The sequence below is a fragment of the Rhinolophus hipposideros genome (assembly GCF_964194185.1).
Source record: "Rhinolophus hipposideros genome assembly, chromosome: 19".
NCBI lineage: Eukaryota > Metazoa > Chordata > Mammalia > Chiroptera > Rhinolophidae > Rhinolophus > Rhinolophus hipposideros.
The window spans coordinates 1,971,308-1,990,328 of record NC_138065.1 but is presented as its reverse complement, the minus strand read 5'-3'; the positions used below and the strand labels follow the sequence as shown (position 1 = coordinate 1,990,328).

The 19,021-nt window shown below is 60.4% G+C and overlaps 3 protein-coding genes across 8 annotated transcripts; 1 reads left to right on the top strand and 2 right to left on the bottom strand.

The window, feature by feature from the left end:
- Positions 1 to 494: 494 nt before the first annotated feature.
- On the bottom strand, positions 495 to 2,990 carry KRTCAP2 (keratinocyte associated protein 2). Of its 2 annotated transcripts, none has more exons than XM_081025426.1 (5): positions 2,861 to 2,990; positions 2,412 to 2,566; positions 2,213 to 2,276; positions 861 to 927; positions 495 to 657 (listed from the first exon to the last, which is right to left on the bottom strand). In XM_081025426.1, the coding sequence occupies exons 1-5, from the start codon at positions 2,862 to 2,864 to the stop codon at positions 537 to 539; spliced, it is 411 nt and encodes a 136-aa protein (XP_080881552.1). In that variant the 5' UTR covers positions 2,865 to 2,990; the 3' UTR covers positions 495 to 536. The 2 variants fall into 2 exon arrangements, with proteins under 2 accessions (XP_080881552.1, XP_080881551.1); XM_081025425.1 differs by having other exon boundaries at positions 2,792 to 2,957.
- A 574-nt stretch (positions 2,991 to 3,564) lies between these two features.
- Positions 3,565 to 12,715, top strand: TRIM46 (tripartite motif containing 46). Of its 5 annotated transcripts, none has more exons than XM_081026582.1 (10): positions 3,565 to 3,692; positions 5,090 to 5,351; positions 5,581 to 5,924; positions 6,570 to 6,713; positions 6,819 to 6,914; positions 7,538 to 7,791; positions 8,062 to 8,183; positions 9,185 to 9,487; positions 10,280 to 10,577; positions 11,574 to 12,715. In XM_081026582.1, the coding sequence occupies exons 1-10, from the start codon at positions 3,630 to 3,632 to the stop codon at positions 11,965 to 11,967; spliced, it is 2,280 nt and encodes a 759-aa protein (XP_080882708.1). In that variant the 5' UTR covers positions 3,565 to 3,629; the 3' UTR covers positions 11,968 to 12,715. The 5 variants fall into 5 exon arrangements, with proteins under 5 accessions (XP_080882708.1, XP_080882711.1, XP_080882707.1 ...); XM_081026581.1 differs by lacking the exon at positions 3,565 to 3,692 and adding an exon at positions 3,758 to 4,307; XM_081026584.1 differs by lacking the exon at positions 3,565 to 3,692 and adding an exon at positions 4,268 to 4,312.
- Positions 12,716 to 13,521: 806 nt separating this feature from the next.
- Positions 13,522 to 17,935, bottom strand: MUC1 (mucin 1, cell surface associated). Its single transcript, XM_081025984.1, has 7 exons — positions 17,810 to 17,935; positions 15,716 to 17,364; positions 15,566 to 15,621; positions 15,299 to 15,432; positions 15,044 to 15,162; positions 14,810 to 14,959; positions 13,522 to 13,881 (listed from the first exon to the last, which is right to left on the bottom strand). Exons 1-7 carry the CDS (start codon positions 17,868 to 17,870, stop codon positions 13,813 to 13,815), a joined length of 2,238 nt encoding a protein of 745 aa, XP_080882110.1. The 5' UTR covers positions 17,871 to 17,935; the 3' UTR covers positions 13,522 to 13,812.
- Positions 17,936 to 19,021: the final 1,086 nt, after the last annotated feature.

Genomic DNA, 19,021 nt, shown 5'->3' with positions numbered 1-19,021 from the left:
ACTGGCATGCGTTGGGGTAGGAGAGATGGGTCTAGGAGGGTGACATAAGCAGGGAGTTCCACGGACAGACTTGGGGCAGAGGGGCGGGACTCGTTATCTCAGGGTGGGCAGCTGGACAAGAGCCCCCACAGGTGTAACCAGAACCCCATGCGGGTGTAGGGTGAGCTTTTCCTCCCCTTACCCTCCTGTCCCAAGACCTATTCCAATTCTGATGGGCAGGCCTTTCAGCACTGCAGCCTTTACCCCTTTGCTCAAAGGTCAAGGCTGCAGATCACGGATACACTTTCCTTCCATGAGACACAGTACATACACCCCAATGCCTGTGAAAGTACCTGCCACTGATGACCCTCCATACATATTTGGTAAAAAAAATGAACCCTGGAGAAAGGAAAGCCCCCCTCGCCCCACTGTCTGAGAACAGCCGGTGGCCACCTGCCCTAACGTTCTGCCCACGCACGCAGGCACTGGCAGAAAAGGTCCACAGCTTATCACAGTTCACGGCGCTACAAAGAACCAACTTTATTGGACATTCCGAGTCAGTTTCTTTTCTTGCCCTTGCCTGTGACCTTGGCTGGTGTGAGGACTGGAGCCGCTGCCTGGTACAGAGTGGAGGAGATCTTGTTGATGTGGTACAGACCGACCATGGAGAAGATGAAACTACAGGGTGAAGACAGAAAGGTCTCGGCGTCTGTGGGCAGGCGGCCAGCCTGCCTTCTAGGGCAGACACCAGCACCAGGGCAGGATGGGGAAGAAGGGAGAACAGAAGGGGAGGGAGGGATGGGGGAGGCTGGAACCACCCAGGAGGCTCCAGGGCCCAAGGACAGGATGCTGTGCCCCTCACCCAGCTGTCAGGCACTTACCAGGTGGTGACACAGACTCGATGGATGAGTCCACATGCGAAAAGAGCCAACAGGAGGCAGAGGAGAACTGGGGAGGCAAGAGGGGACACGGAGGGTGGTGGTCAGAATGGACACAGCAAGCTTTCCTATGTGAAGAATAGGAGCAATCTGGGGCCTTCTGAATCCCGGGGAACCTGCTTGGAGGGATATGGCATGACAACAGCAGGAGGACCTCAGAGGGCCTTAATGATGCCCAGGGCACCAGCTCTGCCCTGTCCTGGCTTTCCTCCAATGGAAAGGAAAAAGAAAGGTGATAGCAGTCTGAAGGGCAAGACTTGCTTGTAAGGGTCAAGGCGTTTCCAACAGACGCCAGCCAAGGGGGATCAATTCATTAAACTGGCTGGCCAGGGGCAGAAGATGAGAGCCTCACTCCCTGGACACAGGTTGGAGGGCAGAGTGCCTGGATACACAGGCCCACGGGGGCAGGAAAGGGTCTCAGGCAGGAAGCAAGGGCAAACCCCACCAGCCAGGTGGGGAGGGCAGAGCAGGGCAGGCAAAGAGAGCCAAGAACCCAGCCCCACAACAAAGGTTTCTTTCAGAAACAAATGAAGACAATTCACATGGAAACAAGGTCTCACAGGGAGAGAAGTCCTGGGGCTGCAGGATGGAAGGAGCTCTGGAAGCCCACAACAGGGCTAGGTGGAGAGGGCAAGACCTACAGGAGGGCAAGGATGACAGATCTGTGCTACGGGATGAAGGCTTCACGCTTCACACCAGATGGCATCTGCCAATTTCTGAGCATGTGGCATTCCTTAGGTGAGCTGGCTTTGACGCCTAATTTGCTTTATGAACTTAATTCTCCATAAATAACCACATCATCAATTCTCAATTAGAGGAGCAGTAACAGGGATCATTTGAAACAGAAAACAATCTAACAGTTATTGCAATTTGGTCAAGATTTCTGCGGACATAGCGCTCTTCAAACTCATCTCAAATAGAATTCACTAATATCGGGTCAATTTCACATTCAGAACCCCCTCAAGGAACTCAGTTCTTCCTGCTGCTGCTGCTGGGAACAAAGAGCACCTCCCCACAGGTGGACGCTAAACAGGTCCAAACTTGCCTGTTCCCCTCAAACCTGCCCTGGGAACTGGCCAGAAGGCAACTGAGTTTCTGGCTTTCAGAGGTCTTCTTTTCCCACTCCCATTCCAGGAGCTGGAAAAAGTGCTGGATCCAAAGGCGTCATCTGTCTCCAGACAGTCTTATTACCATATTTCCATCGGCTTTACCTTCTAAGCACCTGAAAATTCAGTACTGTGTTGGGGGAGGGGAGAGGAGAGGGTTCAAATACTCAACCCCCAATTGTCACTTACTCTCAGGGAAGATCTTTGCTTGGAATCCTTTGCCAAAGACAAGATTCTCCAGATTATTGAAGGCCTGGGTTGAGGGAATTAAGGAGTAGGGCGTGCAGTGGGGACAGAGCTGTGTGGGCAAGGGGAGGGGGACAGCCTGCGTGGCCCTCCACCCTCCCTCCCCCGAACACCCCGCCCCCCGCCACCGCAGGGAGGATACAGTGAGGGAGAAGACGAAAAGGCCGGAGCCAAGCAGGCCCCCCTGGATGGTGAGCCACTCGGTGGAGGCCAGCTGGCGGCTGTACATCTGCATCCCAGCGAAGAGCAGCAGGGACAGGAGGGACGACAGCGCCAGCGAGGTGCCCGTACCCACCACTGGGGGGAAGGGAAGAGACGGAGAATCGGGCCCGGCTCTCCCTCCGCCACGTCCCGGGGCTCAAGCAATCGCAGGTCTGCAGCCACCCCCCGCCAAGTGCACGCTCCCCAACTCCCCACGGCGACCCCCCGGCATTTCCCAGCCCGGGACGCCCGGCGCCCTCCCGTCGCGTGCAAGTGCCCGCCCCCTGGCCCCAGGACACGTCAGCTCTGCGGGGAGAGGACCAGGAGGGCTGCTCCGTGCCGACTCCGACCCCCACTGGTCCGTCCGGGGAATCCCGCTGGCCCCGTTACCCATCGCGCCCTGCCCGAGGGTCCAATCTGCGCCTCCAGCCGAGAAGGACGGGAGCCGAACCGGGCGCGGTCGCCCGTGCGCACGCGTCAGCGCCCCACGCGCACTTGCTTCCCCTACGTCTTCCTTTCCCCGTCTCGGCGCCTGCCCGTCGCGCCCTCTTCCGGCGTGGAGGAAATATCGCGCCCCAAAGCATCCTTGGCCACCGCCCCAGTCCCCCGCCCGTCCCCGCACCCGGAGCACCTGCTGCCTCTCATGGCAACTGCACTTAACGCTTCAAGCCACTGGGACCGTGGCCCATAGCCTCTAGCCCACCTCTGTCTTCTTTGCCATTTACGAATATGTCATCTCTAGTGCCTGTTCCTCAAACCTCCCTCCCCCACGATCATTGCCTCGACGTCTCCCGCAGACTCTTGGCCAAACCACAATCTAGTCCTGCCATCGTGGAGCCCATCTTTAAAACTACCCTCCCGCTTTATTATAGGAGTAAGGTTAGGAGCGGATGAAGAACGCGAACATTGAGAAATGGTCCTCCCCTCAAATACCATTCCACGTTACCCACCCCCCTGACCGCCTTCTGAGAACCACGTGGGGAAAACTATTTCCCACCTCCTACCCCGACAGGCGCTGTTCGAGGCTTGTCCCTGGAGCATGCGCAGTGATATTTCACCCCACCCCTCCCCACACCCCCACCGGGCTCCTGCATTAAGCCCGGGGTTCGCAGCCGCAGCCGGGATCGGGCACCCGGGGGCGGGCGGGCATGGTAGGGCCATGGCTGAGGGTGACGATATGCAGACCTTCACTTCCATCATGGATGCACTGGTCCGCATCAGTGTGAGTTAAGGTGGGGTCGAGGGAAGGGGGGCGGCGTCGGGGTCCGGGGCAGACCGGGACCGCGACCAGGTGGGATCCAGCGAGATGCTGGGAGGCAGACAGGGGTCTGGTGACGGCAGAAAGCACTGAGGGTCGGGATGCAGGTGTGAGAGGGCAATCCCTGGGGCAGCCGGGCGGTAGGTGCCGTGAAGGCGTCCATCAGCTGGGCTGTGAGGAACAAGGAGCTGCTCGGACGCAGAGGGTGGGCGAGGGTAGCGGCCAGGAGGGCACCAGGGCTGGGGCTGCGGGGCAAGGAGGCTTTACTGTGAGGAGGGGGCGTGTGTGAGCTTGGAAAATTTCCAAGAAAACTGAGGACTGCTGGGGAGCGATGGAGGAGCCGCCCCAGGGTGCAGTTCCCAATTTGGACAGCTCCACGACCCCACCCCACCCACCGTACCCCCACTCCCAGCTGCCTTCGAGCCTCCTGCGGTTGTCATGGCAACCCGTGCCCGGCTCTCCCAGGGGCGGTGCCAACCCTGCTCCCCCCCACTACTTCCTTCCCCCTCCCTCCGTGTCCCTCCCTCCTTTGTGTCAGCTGCGCCCCTGATCGGGATGGCTGCGAAGAGAGGGACCAAGGTGAGGTGAGGGGGTGGGGCATAGCTCGAGGACCCCCGCCACCAAGAAAAGGAGGGGTACTTCCGGTGGGGAGGGGGCGAGTAGGCGGGACGCTTGTTTCCCCACTGCTTGGGTAGGGGTTTGCGGCTAGCCAGGTTGTGCCGGGGGTGGGAGCGGGAGGGCGGGATGGTGGGGGCCAAAGGAGAATGGGTTAGTATCGGGGAACCGGAGGAGAAGGCTGGGGAAGTGAAGAATGGAGGATGGAGGTTGGGGCGGCCGCAGGCCAAAGCCGCGGCCAGAAGACCCCGGGGGTGAGCAGGATGGACATGGAGCGACGCCTACCTACAGGGAGGAGTCACGTGGGGGGCCGGTGGGGGGCTGGTGTTCCAGAGAAGGAGGCGGGGGTCCACACCGAGCTGCAGAATGGGCGGTGTCCTTGAGAGGGTGCCTGGGGCTGGCGCAGAAATGGGGGAGGGGGCTAATGACCAGGTGAGAGGGGCTGCAGTTTCTCCTGAGCGGAGGGTAATGGGGGTGGGGCTTGAGGCTGGGGGGGAGGCACGAAATCCAACCCTGAGCTCCAACCATCCTTCCTCCTCCGTAGGCCTTTAGCTCTGCAGGAGGGAAGCAGGCTAGAGACAGAGCTGGGAAGGTCTGTGAACCAATTACAGGCTGGTGCAAGGGAAAAGCTATAAGTAGCTTGTCTTACCCCTTCCTGAGACCCCTGGTCTCTAAGGGCAGCTGAGGGGCCTGTCACCATATGCCAGGTGTCCAAGCTCTGACTCAACCTCCTGGTCCCTCCACAGACGAGCATGAAGAACATGGAGAAGGAACTGCTGTGCCCAGTGTGCCAAGAGATGTACAAGCAGCCGCTCGTGCTGCCCTGTACCCACAATGTGTGCCAGACCTGTGCCCGCGAGGTGCTGGGCCAGCAGGGCTATGTAGGCCATGGTGGGGACCCCAGCTCCGAGCCCACCTCTCCTGCCTCCACCCCTTCCACCCGCAGTCCCCGCCTCTCCCGCAGAACTCTCCCCAAGCCTGATCGCTTGGACAGGCTGCTTAAGTCAGGTGGGACTGGGACCTACGGGGTGGGGGTGGGGATGCTGGGATGTCCGGCGGGAAGCTGGAAGGGGTCCATCCCTGGTCAGGGGCATCTGTGTTTCCCGGGGTGGAGATACTGCTCATCTAGGCTCTAAGAGCTCAGCTGAGCTATGGCATAATAAAAAATAATTTTTAAATTGAACAGACTTCCCCCACCCCCAGCCAGCGTAATTTTTATCTCCTGGCCCATCCACAGGCTTTGGGACATACCCCGGGCGCAAGCGAGGTGCTCTGCATCCCCAGGTGATTGTTTTCCCGTGCCCAGCCTGCCAGGGTGATGTGGAGCTGGGGGAGCGGGGCCTGGCAGGGCTGTTCCGGAACCTGACCCTGGAGCGTGTGGTGGAGCGCTACCGCCAGAGTGTGAGTGTGGGTGGCGCCATCCTGTGCCAGCTGTGCAAGCCCCCACCACTAGAGGCCACGAAGGGCTGCACCGAGTGCCGCGCCACCTTCTGCAACGAATGCTTCAAGCTTTTCCACCCCTGGGGCACCCAGAAGGCTCAGCATGAGCCCACCCTGCCCACCCTCTCCTTCCGCCCCAAGGTGAGCCAGCTCTTGCAGAGCCTGGGAAGGCATGCCATGTGGATGGGTGGGGGTGCCTGGCATTGTGGGCCCCCAAAAGGAGGTGGGCAGGGATTTGCCATTGCCAAGTTTCTTTCTCTGTGACAATGCCAACAACAAAAGGCACTGGACAAATCTTTGCACGTCTTTGAGCCTCCATCTCATCTGTTCAATGAGGTTGATGATATCTGCTCTGCAATGTCCACACCTGCAGGGCTGGTCTGAGGATCACGTGACATAACGTTTGTGAAAGTTATCTGTACACTAAAAATGTCTGTATGCGTTTATTCATTAAACAAATATTTATCAAGCACCTATGAGCCTAGTGCTGTTCTAGGCGTTGGGATATGGTGTGAACAAGATAGACGAGGTTAATGATTAACCACAAGGCCAAGATCAATTACCATGATGATTATTGCTATTACCACACGTCTCCCAAGGTAGACCAAGGGAGGAGCAAAGCTGGTGCCGGGAAGGTGCGGGAAGGCTCTTTTTGATGTCAGTGTATACCACCAGGTGGCACTGTGGAGCACCACCAGCTGCGCTCCCCTGCACCCCCACCTGGCCAGTGGAGGTGAGCACTCTTAAACACCGTTACCTGACGATGCCATTGCTTTCTGTCCCTAGGGCCTGATGTGCCCAGACCACAAGGAAGAGGTGACTCACTACTGCAAAACGTGTCAACGGCTGGTATGCCAACTCTGCCGGGTGAGGCGCACCCACAGCGGGCACAAGATCACACCGGTGCTCAGCGCCTATCAGGCCCTCAAGGTGAAGACCCCTCCCGGGGCCCCAGTGCTAACCCACGCACACCTCCTCCTAACTCCTGGCTTCCGCCGAGCCGGGCGTGATGCCCACCTCTTTCTGCCTCCTCAGGACAAGCTGACAAAGAGCCTGACATACATCCTGGGAAACCAGGACACAGTACAGACCCAGATATGTGAGCTAGAGGAGACCGTGAGGCACTCTGAGGTGAGGGAGGGCATGGCGGGGGCCCTGGGCCCTACCTGGGTCTGGAAGCAGCAAGGAGGTGTGAATGGCGTGGCCCAGTCACCTGGCTGCACGCTCAGGAAGCCCGTGTGGGGTCCCTGTGTGTGTCAGGGTTTGGCTTAGAGCAGGTTGGCAGGAACATCAGTGCCCCAGGCCAGGCTGTACCTGGAGTTCCAATGGGGAAAGGGTGGCTGTCACTCAGGACATGGAAAGCTGGAGAAGCCCCTGGGAGGTAGCTCTGGTGCCTTCGGGCTCAGCTGCCTGCTGCCGGGTTGCTCGAACCCTCTGACGTGGGGATGGGCAATAAGGATGGCACAGATGCTGGCGGGCGTTAGTGCAGTCCAAGCGGACGTGAGGGCACTCACCGTCTCCTTTATGTGGGGGAGTCCGTAGGGACCGTGCTCTAGGCTCCAGGTGAGCACAGATGGTTAGGAGCTGAGCCCATCTGCGTGTACAGGAGCCATTGCAGCCATGAGCCTGGCCCTGTTGGAGCAGGTGGGTCGCATTTCCCCAGATCCTTTGTGATCCTAGCCATGGTGTGGGGCCCCAGGAGGCCGGCATAGGCACTGCCTTCAAGAAGATAGTAAGTGTTGCTCTTTGGGCAGGTGAGTGGTCAGCAGGCCAAGGAGGAGGTGTCCCAGCTGGTGCGGGGGCTGGGGGCTGTGCTGGAGGAGAAGCGGGCATCACTGCTTCAGGCCATAGAGGAGTGCCAGCAGGAGCGGCTGGCCCGTCTCAGCGCCCAGCTCCAGGAGCACCGCAGCCTGCTGGACGGCTCAGGTCTGGTGGGCTATGCCCAGGAGGTCCTTAAGGAAACAGACCAGCCCTGCTTTGTGCAAGCAGCCAAGCAGTTACACAACAGGTACTCCCGGGCTCGGCTCAGGGGCACGGGCTCCCAGGGGGCAGGGGCATCATGGGTGTAGATATTGCCCAAGACAATGTCTCAAGTACTGCCCAACGTGGAGCTGGGCCCCGGGGATTGTCACCAGGCCAAAGTGATACCCAGGTTGCCTGAAGGGACAAGGAAGAGAACCAAAGCAGAAGCCAGGGCTCTAGGGGTGGGCAGGCAGAATCGAGGGGAAGGATGGCTGCCCAGGTGGCAGTGCCTGACCCTTGCCTACCCCCATCCCAGGATTGCCCGAGCGACAGAGGCCCTCCAGATGTTTCGACCAGCTGCCAGCTCTTCCTTCCGCCATTGCCAGCTGGACGTGGGGCGTGAGATGAAGCTGCTGACCGAGCTTAACTTCCTGCGAGGTAAGGAGATGGCCAGGCCCCATGCCCAGTTAGAGTCTTTCTCCCTTCTTCCCCAGCAGCGGGCCCGGGGGGCAGTGCCCACCGGGGACCTCCCAGCTTCCTGCCCGGTCTGGCCAGCCATCCCTCCCACCTAGCCCACCGGCCACACCATCGTACCGCGCTCAGCGCTGCTTCTCCCTCTCTTTGTTTGTAGGCTGTGGCCACCGCGGACTCTGCTCCGGAGAACCCCAGGCAAGTCAGCGGCCCTGCCCCGGGGACCCTGCCCCGCCGGGCCCCCCCGCCCTGCCCCGCCGCCCCCACGCAGCTCGCCCATCCACTCTTTGCTTCCTTCACTGTCTTGCCTTAACCAGACTGTCAGTCCTTCCGGACCAGGGCCCTGTCTCTCTTCTGCCTTCCTTAGGTGTGTGCCTAATCCTTGCCTGTCTGATCTTTTATCCTTGTGACTCGTCCTCTGGACTTTCCTTCTCTTTTCCTTGACCTTTGTCCCCTGCCATCAAGTTTCTGCTCACCCTCTATCTTACTGACTGGTTATTTTCTATCTTACTCCCATTTTCTATCTTACTGACTGGTTATCCATCTCCCTCCCATTCTGTCCCCTCTTTCCTATTCAGTGCCCTCTTGCCTGGGTTCCAGTGGCCTTTCCCTGGGGCTCCTCTTTATTCCTAGAATAAAAAGGGTCATAGAAAGAAGGGTCCCCATCTGGTCTGATACCCTCATTTGACAGAGGAGGAAACTGAAGCCCAGAAAGGAGAAATAACAGGCCTACAGCCATATTGAAAGGGTGTCAGGCAGGATTAGCACCCAGGCCTCCTGCCTGCCTCTCTCCTTCTCCCCTGGGCGCTGCCTACCAGTGCCCTGCCCGGTGCCCAGACGGGTCTCTTCCCCAGGTCCCTCTCACCCACACTCACCCCCCCGGCTCCCGCTGCTTCCCCTTTTCCTGCCTGCCCTCCCTGCCTGGACAGTGGCCAGGCCCTGACTGACCCCACTGTCTCTTCCGACAGTGCCCGAGGCTCCTGTCATCGATACCCAGCGCACGTTTGCCTACGACCAGATCTTCCTATGCTGGCGGCTGCCCCCCCACTCACCACCTGCCTGGCACTACACCATTGAGTTCCGGCGCACGGACGTGCCTGCCCAGCCAGGCCCCACACGCTGGCAGCGGCGGGAGGAGGTGAGGGGCACCAGTGCCTTGCTCGAGAATCCTGACACAGGCTCGGTGTACGTGCTGCGTGTCCGTGGCTGCAACAAGGCTGGCTACGGCGAGTACAGCGAAGACGTACACCTGCACACGCCCCCAGCTCCGGGTGAGTGGCACGGGAGGGCAGCGGGTATGCTGGGACCCAGGCACTGGGCACACACGCCGTGGGGCACATCCGCTAGCTCTGGGGCTAGCCTGCCTCCTTCAAATCCCAGCTCTGCCTCTGGCCAACTGTGTGGCTTGGGGCACGTTATTCACCGTCTCTGGACCTCAAGTTCCTCTTCTGCGGGGATAGTAGCAATATTTACCTCATAGGGCTGTTGTGAGAATTAAGTGACTTGATAGATGGGAAGGCTTAGCAGTCTTTCCGGCTCCTGGGCTCCATACATGTTAGTAAAGTGACGCCAGCAGCACGCGGACCCTGGGATGTAGGCATACCAGGAGCAGCAGCACCCACGTAGAGGGCAGCAGGGGGAGGGGCTGGCTGTAAGGACCAGGTGTGGGCACCAGGGTGTGGGCTGGAAGGTGTAGGCAGATGGTGGAGGGGCTGTCACCAGGTGGAATGGAACAGCAGTGGGGACTGTCCATGCGGCCAGCCATGGGAAAGGGGTGAGAGAAAGCATGGAGTCAACTGGGCCTGGGAGACCGGTTTCTGTCCACTAGTCATCACTAAAACCCTTCCTGGGGTCCCATGCCCATTTGGGATGCCCCCTTCTTTTTTCCTTATGACCCCCCATTCCAGTTCTCCAAGCCCTCTTCCCGGAGCTTCCTGCCCACACCTCAGCAACTTGTTCCTTGTCCTGAAATGTCCCAGTGTCTTGTGCTAACACCTCAGTCCCCAGTGCCCATGTTTGTCCCTGAAGTCCTTCCTTCTGTTTCAACGCCCTCCCCACTCCAGTCCTGCACTTCTTCCTCGATGGCCGCTGGGGCACAAGCCGAGAGCGGCTGACCATCAGCAAGGACCAGAGAGCGGTGCGGAGTGTTCCGGGGCTGCCCCTGCTGCTGGCTGCGGAGCGGCTGCTGACTGGCTGCCACCTGAGTGTGGATGTGGTCCTGGGTGATGTGGCTGTGACCCAGGGCCGCAGCTACTGGGCCTGCGCCGTAGACCCAGCCTCCTACTTGGTCAAGGTGGGCGTCGGGCTGGAGAGCAAGCTTCAGGAAAGCTTCCAGGGCGCCCCCGATGTGATCAGCCCCAGGTCAGGCTTCTCGGGAAGGGATGGGTGTGGGGGCCCTGGGTGGAGGAGCTGGGGACAGTGCAGGGTGGCAAGGGGAGCACAGACTTGCAGGGGTGGAGCTGGGAAGGGATTAGGAGGAAGCAGTAGGATAATGGAAGTCAGGCCAGGGGCCTGTGGCCAAGCGAGGCGTGGGCTCAGTGGAAGGAATATGAGGATCGAGTTTTGGAGTGTGTGGCCGGGGAAAGAGATGATAGAAGAGGGGGCCGTCTCCACTCCCTCCCAAGGGGGCCGTCTCCACTCCCTCCCACCCTCTCTCCAAGCCTCCATGTCCTTTCTCCCTGACACCCCCTTTCCAACATCCTTTCCCCACCTCCCGTAGCTTCTCCACACACATCTTGTCTCAATTCCCTAAAATTCTTCCCTGGAACTTCCCATCTCCAAACCCTCTTATCCCCAACCCCTACCTAACATCCTCCCACACGTTCTCCCCCCCCTTAGCACTCTGCCCTGATACCCCGCTGCTTCTTCAAAATGCTTTCTCTCTAACACCAGCTCCGTCCCCCCCCATCCCCCCCCATCCCCTGACACCCATCGTCTCTGACACCGATGCTCCCTCAGGGCTCTCCCACCACTGACCTTCCCGACATCATCTCTGCTCTTCCTGTGCCCCCAGCACCTCAGTCATTGACCGGCAGCTTCTCGGACCCTCAGAACCCTCTCCTGGCATGATGTCCCCAGCACCATTTTTCTCACTGCCTTCCTACCTCGTGCAGGCTGCATGCTTCAGTGTGCGTCCTCTTTACCTTGCCCTGGAGCTGTCTTACCCTCTGTCATTTCCTTTCTGTACCCTTTTCCTGCCAACCCAAGCTCCCTGCATTCCAGCCTGTCTCCTCAACACGTGTTCTCCTCGGTACCGCTTGCTGCCCAACACTCCATCCTTCCACAGCCTCAGCCCTCTGTGCTCCCCCCTCCGCAGTCCACTGCCAACCTCCTGTTGTCCACCGCCCGCCCCTGCAGGTACGACCCGGACAGCGGACATGACAGCGGGGCCGAAGATGCCACCGTGGAGGCGTCGCCCCCCTTCGCTTTCCTCACCATCGGCATGGGCAAGATCCTGCTGGGGCCCGGCGCCAGCCCCGGTGCAGGGCTGATGGGGAGGGACGGCCCCGCAGCCAGCTGCACGGTGCCCCTGCCGCCCCGCCTGGGCATCTTCCTGGACTACGAGCGGGGCCGGGTGTCCTTCCTGGATGCTGTGTCCTTCCGCGGGCTCCTGGAGTGCCCCCTGGACTGCTCGGGGCCCGTGTGCCCTGCCTTTTGCTTCATTGGAGGTGGCGCCGTACAGCTACAGGAGCCTGTGGGCACTAAGCCTGAGAGGAAGGTCACCATTGGGGGCTTGGCCAAGCTGGACTGAGCTGCTCGGGCCCTTCCTGGGCCCTGGCCCTCCAAGCCTCCTGGGGCCCAGTTATTCCTCCGGCAGCTTCTCCCTCCAGCTCTTCCTACCATGAGGTCCTGTCTGTTCCCCCGTGTCTGTCTTCCCAGCGCCGTCCCTTGACCAAGGGACTGTCCTCTGCCCACCTCCCTGTATGTCCCCCATTATCTCCATTACCTGTTAACCCAGGCCTGATCCCAAGCCTCTGCTCCACGGCCTGTCCTCGCATCTTACTGAGGTCATGGAGAGAGCCCCCCCACCCCCGTCCCTGTCCTGTGCCCCTCCCCGTGCCGACTGCGAGGGAAGGCTCCCGGAACACGGGGCATGATCCCCAGCTCTGCTCTCTGCCCTGCCAAGCTCTCTGCCCCACTGATGCTGAACACAGCCTTGGAGCGGGCAGGCTCCTTGGTGGGACACTGCCCAGGCACTCACTCCCTGGTGAGGGGAAGGGGACCCTGTCCTGCTTTATTTATGTGGGTCCCCATACTCCTCAGCCGCATGCCTCTTACACGTCTCTTCTCCCTCTTGCATGCTTTACTTGTCCCGCACCTATGCCAACGTGCCAAGTCTCCTTTGGGGCCCCAGCGGAGGGTGGGTGTCCCCATTGGGTTGGGCCAGGCAAGGCCTCTGGTGCCCGCTGCTGCCCCCCTGCGGTAGGCACTGCTAGGCCTGTGCCAAGCAACAGCTGTCATTTTCATAGTTTATAAATAATAAACTGTGATGTCAGGCACATCTCCCTGAACCCTGTCATCCCTGAGTATCATGGCCTGCCACACAGGGTGCTCTGCCATGGCTCAGAGCTGCTGGATATATAGCGCCCGAGGGAAGGAGGTCCCCGAGCCAGGCGCTCCACGCCTGTCTCTCCTCCCACGCACCTCTCCCGGCCCGAGCCGACCATGGCCTCCAGGGGGCGCATCGCCCTGGTGGCCTCCGGTCAGTCCCCCCTCCCCCAGTTCCCCGACGGGGCGTCGGGGCGTGGGCTCCTACGCCCAGAGGGAATGTGTGGAGGGGGCGGGCACCGCGCCTAGGTCCAAAGGGGTCAGTGAATCAGAACCACTTCCCCATTCCCAGGGTGCGGGGAGCAGACCCCAGAGCCAGCGGGTGGATGGGGCGGGCCTGGCGCCAGCCCCGGATCTGACACTCATCTTGGCCTTGTTGACTCTGCGGCTATTATCGCTGCCTGAGGACTTACTTCACACTCAGGCAGCTCAGAATAGAGCCGCCTGAGGGCATCGTGCCAAGGGGAGAGCAGGGCGTGGGCCGCCAGCCCCTCGCTGGGGTGAAATCAGGGGCGAGCCCTGGTCACCTAGGTTTCGTTTCCTCCTTCCTCTTGTGCCGCCAGAGATGGGGGAGAGGTGACTGAGTTCTTCCACTAGCCACTCAAGCGCCCAGTGTCATCTCTTCTCAGCCCCTGCTGCTCAAATGAACCCAGCTCCTTGCCTTCTTCTCCCCTCGTCTTCTTCCCCAAAGGCCCCTCCAGACCCTTCTCACATTCTCACCGCCCCTCCTATCTGAGGGTCACAGATGACAGATCAGAAGTTGGTGGCCAGCACAGAAGAGACCCACGTTTTATTCAGCCATGTTCAGGTTCCCATTCCCACCTGGGGGTTTTCCGGGCCAGTCCAGGCGTGTCCCCAGGGGCTCTGATGGGCTCCACCGGGGCTCAGATGGGTTAGGGCACACGGTGGGGTCTGTGAGGGAGGCTGTGAGTAGCCCACCTGAACTCGCAGCTCACCCGTCCAGAACGGTGGGTGGGGGGCGCTCTGGCAGGGAAGACCATGACGGAGGCAGCTGGCACTGGCTGGAGACTCAGAAGGCAACATGCCCCTACAAGTTGGCAGAAGTGGCTGCCAGGTTCGTGTAAGAGAGACTGCTGCCACCATTGCCTGCAGAAACCTAGGAGGGGGAGGTGAAGGGATCCAGGCTGAGGGGCAGAAGCTTTCCTGGTAGAAGCCACCACGCCAGGGCCCCTGGATGACGCCACAGGCTGGGGTCACCGGTCCAGGAGCCTGGCCAGTTCTCACAGAGTTAATTCGGAGAGGGCACCTGCCAGGCACCGTCACAGCCTGGTGACTGTAAACAGGGCCAGTCCTCCTCCCTCTGCTCCCCTTCACTCCCTCCCCTTGGTTCTAATCAGCCCCCTTCTCTCCCCTCCTGCCACCTCTCCTTCCATTCTCTGCTCCTGCAGCGTAAGGAGCTGTGTGTCTGCTCATCTGTGTAAAACCGGGAGAAGGAAGTCCCAGGAGGAAGGAAAATAGGGCCAAGGAAAGGAAAGCCCCCTCCCCCACAGGGAGTTCCAGCCCCAGGGGAGCAAAGTAATTATTTACTAGGTCCTGGACAGAAAGGCTGGCGAGCAAAGAGGGAGGAGGGGTCGGTGCTCTCCTGAGACTCCTAAGACCCCACCCAGGCCACCGGCTTGGTGAGAATTCTTCCTCCAACCGCATTGCATCAGAGAGGCCCCTCCTACCAGCCTTTCTCAATCTCCCCTCCATTCTTAGGCTAAGAGTGGGGGCATCGGGGCTCATTCCTTGTGAGTCCTGCATGAAGGGCTCCCCTGGGCATGGTGCCCCACCCATTGCACCTCTGGGCATCACAGCCCTGGCCGTGGCACCAGTTCAGCTGACCAGTGAATGCTTTTCTGGAAATGCTGGGAGTGGGGACACTCCCTCTTGAGGTCCCCTCTCTTCCATGTGGTCTCCCTGCACTACTTATTTCATGTCACCTCTCACCTCTTCTAAGTTCTTTGGATTTTCCAAGTACCCTTTTGAGAACCCCTTCCCAGCCAAAGCCTCTGTCTCCTCCCACCCGTGGGGCCCATCCTCACCTCCTCATAAGGGCTCCGTTTGGTACCACCAGGGGGCACATAGCGCCCATGGGTGTGGTAGGTGGGGTACTCGCTCATAGGATGGTAGGTGTCTCCGATTGGAAAGATGTCCAGCTGCCCACAGTTCTTTCGGCGGCACTGACACACAGCCTGAGGAGATAGGAGGTTGGGGGGGGCCATGGAGTTCCCTCTAGCGGGGTTGGCTCTGGTCAGGGCCGGAGACTAAGCACTTACCAGGGCCATGAGATAGATAATGGTCAGCGCAACCAGGACACAGACCAGCGTCAGCAAGGCGATGCCCCAGCCAGGTACCCCAGACCCGGACTGGGCAGAAGGAAAGGACACATCATACGCTGCAAGGAAAAGCAGTGGTCAGGGCAGTCTCCCTGAGGAGGTGACCCTCCCCAGGGAAGAGCAGGAACCCCGATGCTGGACAGAGAGGGGCCCTGGTGGCATGGTCCAGGCCCAAAGCAAGGGGCGTGGCCTCACCATTAATTCTGCCGATGACCAGATTGTATCTCTCTGCTTCTGATTTGTGTTGTATGAACTGTACCTCCACCTTATCGGCAGTGGTGGTGCCCTCTTCAAAGGCCAGCATTGATTCCACCACCACGGATCCTGGCCTGCTCACAGGGAAATGGCCAACTCAACCACAGGACCCAGCTTCTGGGCACTTCCCCCCAACCACGCGTGTACCGCTGCTTCCTTAAAGTCATGACACGATCTACCCACCCGAGGCTTCACCCAGAACTGTACCTGAAGTTTACATTTGAGGAGCCCAGAAATTCCTCTTGTTTATAGATCTGAAAAAACTGGGGTGAGAGGGGAAGCACTGAGGCTCAATGCCTGGGTTCCAGTGGCTGCTGCAGGGGGGAGGGAGCACGTGGAGGAAGGGCAGACACTCACCAACTCAGAAACGGTTCTCTGCAGCTCCTGGTAGTAGCTGGTGCTGGGAACTTCCAGGGAAGAGTTAAATTGGCGGTTTAAAATGCTAAAAGACAGGAAGAACACAGAGATCCTGAGAGAGGACTGGGGAGGAGTCTTATGGCTAGGGGAGGTGTGGGGTCCTGTGCTGTGGTCAGTGCTAGTGGCAGTAGTCCTGGTACTGTGGCTGGCAGGGGTGGTGGGCATATGAGAGTGATGGCTGGAAACTGAGGAGGAAGTGCTCTTGCCAACTGGGATGGTGGTGGCCTTGGAAGAGGTGCTTTTGTGTGCTGGCGTGGTGGCCGGCGTTGTGGCAGGGCTGGTGGCCTGGGACGAGGTGGCATGGGTGACTGGCGTGGTGGCCGGTGTTGTGGCAGGGCCGGTGGCCTGGGACGAGGTGGAACCGTGGGCTGGCGTGGTGGCTGGTGTTGTGGCAGGGCCGGTGGCCTGGGATGAAGTGGAATGGTGGCCTGGTGTGGTGGCTGGCGTTGTGGCAGGGCCGGTGGCCTGGGACGATGTGGCATGGGAGACTGGCGTGGTGGCCGGCGTTGTGGCAGGGCCGGTGGCCTGGGACGAGGTGGAACCATGGGCTGGCGTGGTGGCTGGTGTTGTGGCAGGGCCGGTGGCCTGGGACAAGGTGGAACCGTGGGCTGGCGTGGTGGCTGGCGTTGTGGCAGGGCCGGTGGCCTGGGACGATGTGGCATGGGAGACTGGCGTGGTGGCCGGCGTTGTGGCAGGGCCGGTGGCCTGGGACGATGTGGCATGGGTGACTGGCATGGTGGCCGGCGTTGTGGCAGGGCCGGTGGCCTGGGACGAGGTGGAACCGTGGGCTGGCGTGGTGGCTGGTGTTGTGGCAGGGCCGGTGGCCTGGGACAAGGTGGAACCGTGGGCTGGCGTGGTGGCTGGCGTTGTGGCAGGGCTGGTGGCCTGGGATGAAGTGGAATGGTGGCCTGGTGTGGTGGCCGGTGTTATGGCAGGGCTAGTGGCCTGAGACGAGGAAGAACCATGGGCTGGCATGGTGGCTGGAATTGTGGCAGGGCTAGTGGCCTGAGATGAGGTGGCACTGGTGACTGGCGTGGTGGCCGGCGTTGTGGCAGGGCCGGTGGCCTGGGACGAGGTGGCACTGGTGACTGGCGTGGTGGCCGGTGTTGTGGCAGGGCCGGTGGCCTGGGACGAGGTGGCACTGGTGACTGGTGTGGTGGCCGGCGTTGTGGCAGGGCCGGTGGCCTGGGACGACGTGGTACTGGGGACTGGTGTGGTGGCTGGCGTTGTGACAGGGCTAGTGGCCTGAGATGAGGTGGCACTGGTGACTGGCGTGGTGGCCGGCGTTGTGGCAGGGCCGGTGGCCTGGGACGAGGTGGCACTGGTGACTGGCGTGGTGGCCGGCGTTGTGGCAGGGCCGGTGGCCTGGGACGAGGTGGTACTGGTGACTGGTGTGGTGGCCGGTGTTGTGGCAGGGCCGATGGCCTGGGACGAAGTGGTACTGGTGACTGGTGTGGTGGCCGGCGTTGTGGCAGGGCGGCTGGTTGTGCTCACAGAACTCCTCTCAGTGGAGCTGGACATTGCGTTGTTATGGGGAGTAAAAGTCTGTGTAATTTCATGGAGGGTTGTGGGTTCAGAGCTGATGGTAGCTGTAAGAAGTTGAGGTCACAGGGTTGTGTTCCGGGACAAATCAGAACAAGGAGAAAATACATTATCTGGCATCCAGAGAAGAAATGCCAAGAGGTTTTGGGGAGTGGGTCCCTGAGTCCGTCCTCGCCCCCTTCCCAGTGAGCAGCCTCCTCTCTTCCCACACCCCTCGCTTGGCCACTCTCCACTCCTAAGATTTACCTCTCCTATGCTCCCACCCCACCCCCACTCTCTTCGGGAAATTCGCCTGCCTCTGGTGCCCACTCTCCTGGGGGGGCCACCTCTTCTCAGCCTGTCCATAGCCTCTCTCCTTTGTTCTGGCACAGACTAAGCCACCTGTCTGCAACTTCTGCCTCTTGGGGTGCCATCTGCCAGGAAACTAAACCCACAGAAAGGCTGGAAAGACCACAAGAGCAGAGCAGCCCCTCCCCACCTTATGCCTCTCACCTGTAAGCACTAGCAATAGAAGCAGCAGGAGAAAGGAAGGGGCCTGGATGCCGGGTGTCATGGTGGTGGTGAGCGGGGTGAGGAAGGGTCAGAACAGACTCAGGCAGGCGCTGCGTTGTGAGGTGGAGCGCACAGGCGTCTGCTGCTTTATACTGGTCCCCCGCCCGCCCTAGGCTCAGCCTGAGCAGGTGACAGGTGACAAAACCCCGCCCCCTCCCCCATTGCCTACCTCCTATCTCTTCCTCCTCCTCCCGAACCATTTCTCTCCCCTCAGGTAGGCTACTCCGGCCCCAATAACTCAACCCTCTGACAACTTGTTTGTTCTTCAGTTGGCCTCCCCCTCTCACCAACCACTCCTCGGCCCCAGAAGGTGGTGTGTGTGGGCCAAAGGGGGAGTCTGGGACCTGGGTCCCAGTTTTAGCCCCAAGGCAACAGCCAAGGTGAGAGAAGGAACCGAGAAAGCGGGGCTAGGTCAAGGCGGGAAGTTCAGGCTCAGGTCCCCTACTCCACCTCCCCATCCTCCCTGCGCCCCCTGAAGCCCAGCTCTGGGGGCTGAGAAGAAATGGGAAGGTTTGATAAAGTGGGGACTAGGTGCTAGTTTGGGGCCCCCTCCCCCCGCCGCTTCCCGGAATAGCCGCACCCTGCTAACCGCTCCCGGTCCCGTTCTGCACGCAGTTCTACCCCGAAACCCACAGTCCCCGCCCCCGCCGCACTTTTCAGCCGCTGAGTTCCTTCCTTGACTTTCTCCCGAGAAGGGGGCGGGGAAAGAAATTTCCACTTAAACGAGGACCAGACCTGGGCTCCGCGGAGCCCTAGGGTCTTTCCTCCCAGGCCTCCACCTGGTAGCGGCCGGCAGCGAGCCGGGCTGGTCGTGCTCTCCTGCCCTCTAGTGGTCAGCGGGAGCCCCACGGTGCCTGCCCCGTCCAGGGCGGGCGAGGGGCTTGCCCCGTCCAGGGTGAGGTGGGGCGGCGTTGCCCAGGTGGGAGCGGAGAGAAGCTGGCGAGGGCAGCGCCCCAGAGAGAAGAGTCAGTGGTCTGGACAGAGAAGGCGAGGAAGTACCTTCGATGGGGAGGCTAGGAGCTTTAGGAAAGGACCCTGGGGTTCGTGGGGCGGTATCTGGAGGAAGTGGCGCTAAGTGGGTGGGGTCCTGAGGTACACGGAAAGGTCACCCGGTACGTGAGAGAGGACATCGGAATGTGAGAGGGAATGTGG

Excerpts from the sequence above, each read along its gene's own strand:
- TRIM46 (XM_081026581.1), top strand. The coding sequence starts at position 4,167 with ATGGCAACCCGTGCCCGGCTCTCCCAGGGGCGGTGCCAACCCTGCTCC. Across the intron at positions 5,352-5,580 it reads GGACAGGCTGCTTAAGTCAG|GCTTTGGGACATACCCCGGG; the intron begins GTGGGACTGGGA and ends GCCCATCCACAG. Across the intron at positions 6,915-7,537 it reads AGACCGTGAGGCACTCTGAG|GTGAGTGGTCAGCAGGCCAA; the intron begins GTGAGGGAGGGC and ends CTCTTTGGGCAG.
- KRTCAP2 (XM_081025425.1), bottom strand. The coding sequence starts at position 2,864 with ATGGGTAACGGGGCCAGCGGGATTCCCCGGACGGACCAGTGGGGGTCG. Across the intron at positions 928-2,212 it reads AGCAAAGATCTTCCCTGAGA|TTCTCCTCTGCCTCCTGTTG; the intron begins GTAAGTGACAAT and ends TTGCCTCCCCAG. Across the intron at positions 658-860 it reads CGAGTCTGTGTCACCACCTG|TTTCATCTTCTCCATGGTCG; the intron begins GTAAGTGCCTGA and ends TTCACCCTGTAG.
- MUC1 (XM_081025984.1), bottom strand. The coding sequence starts at position 17,870 with ATGACACCCGGCATCCAGGCCCCTTCCTTTCTCCTGCTGCTTCTATTG. Across the intron at positions 15,622-15,715 it reads AGAGAACCGTTTCTGAGTTG|TTTTTTCAGATCTATAAACA; the intron begins GTGAGTGTCTGC and ends CTCTCACCCCAG. Across the intron at positions 13,882-14,809 it reads AACGGAGCCCTTATGAGGAG|GTTTCTGCAGGCAATGGTGG; the intron begins GTGAGGATGGGC and ends TCCCCCTCCTAG.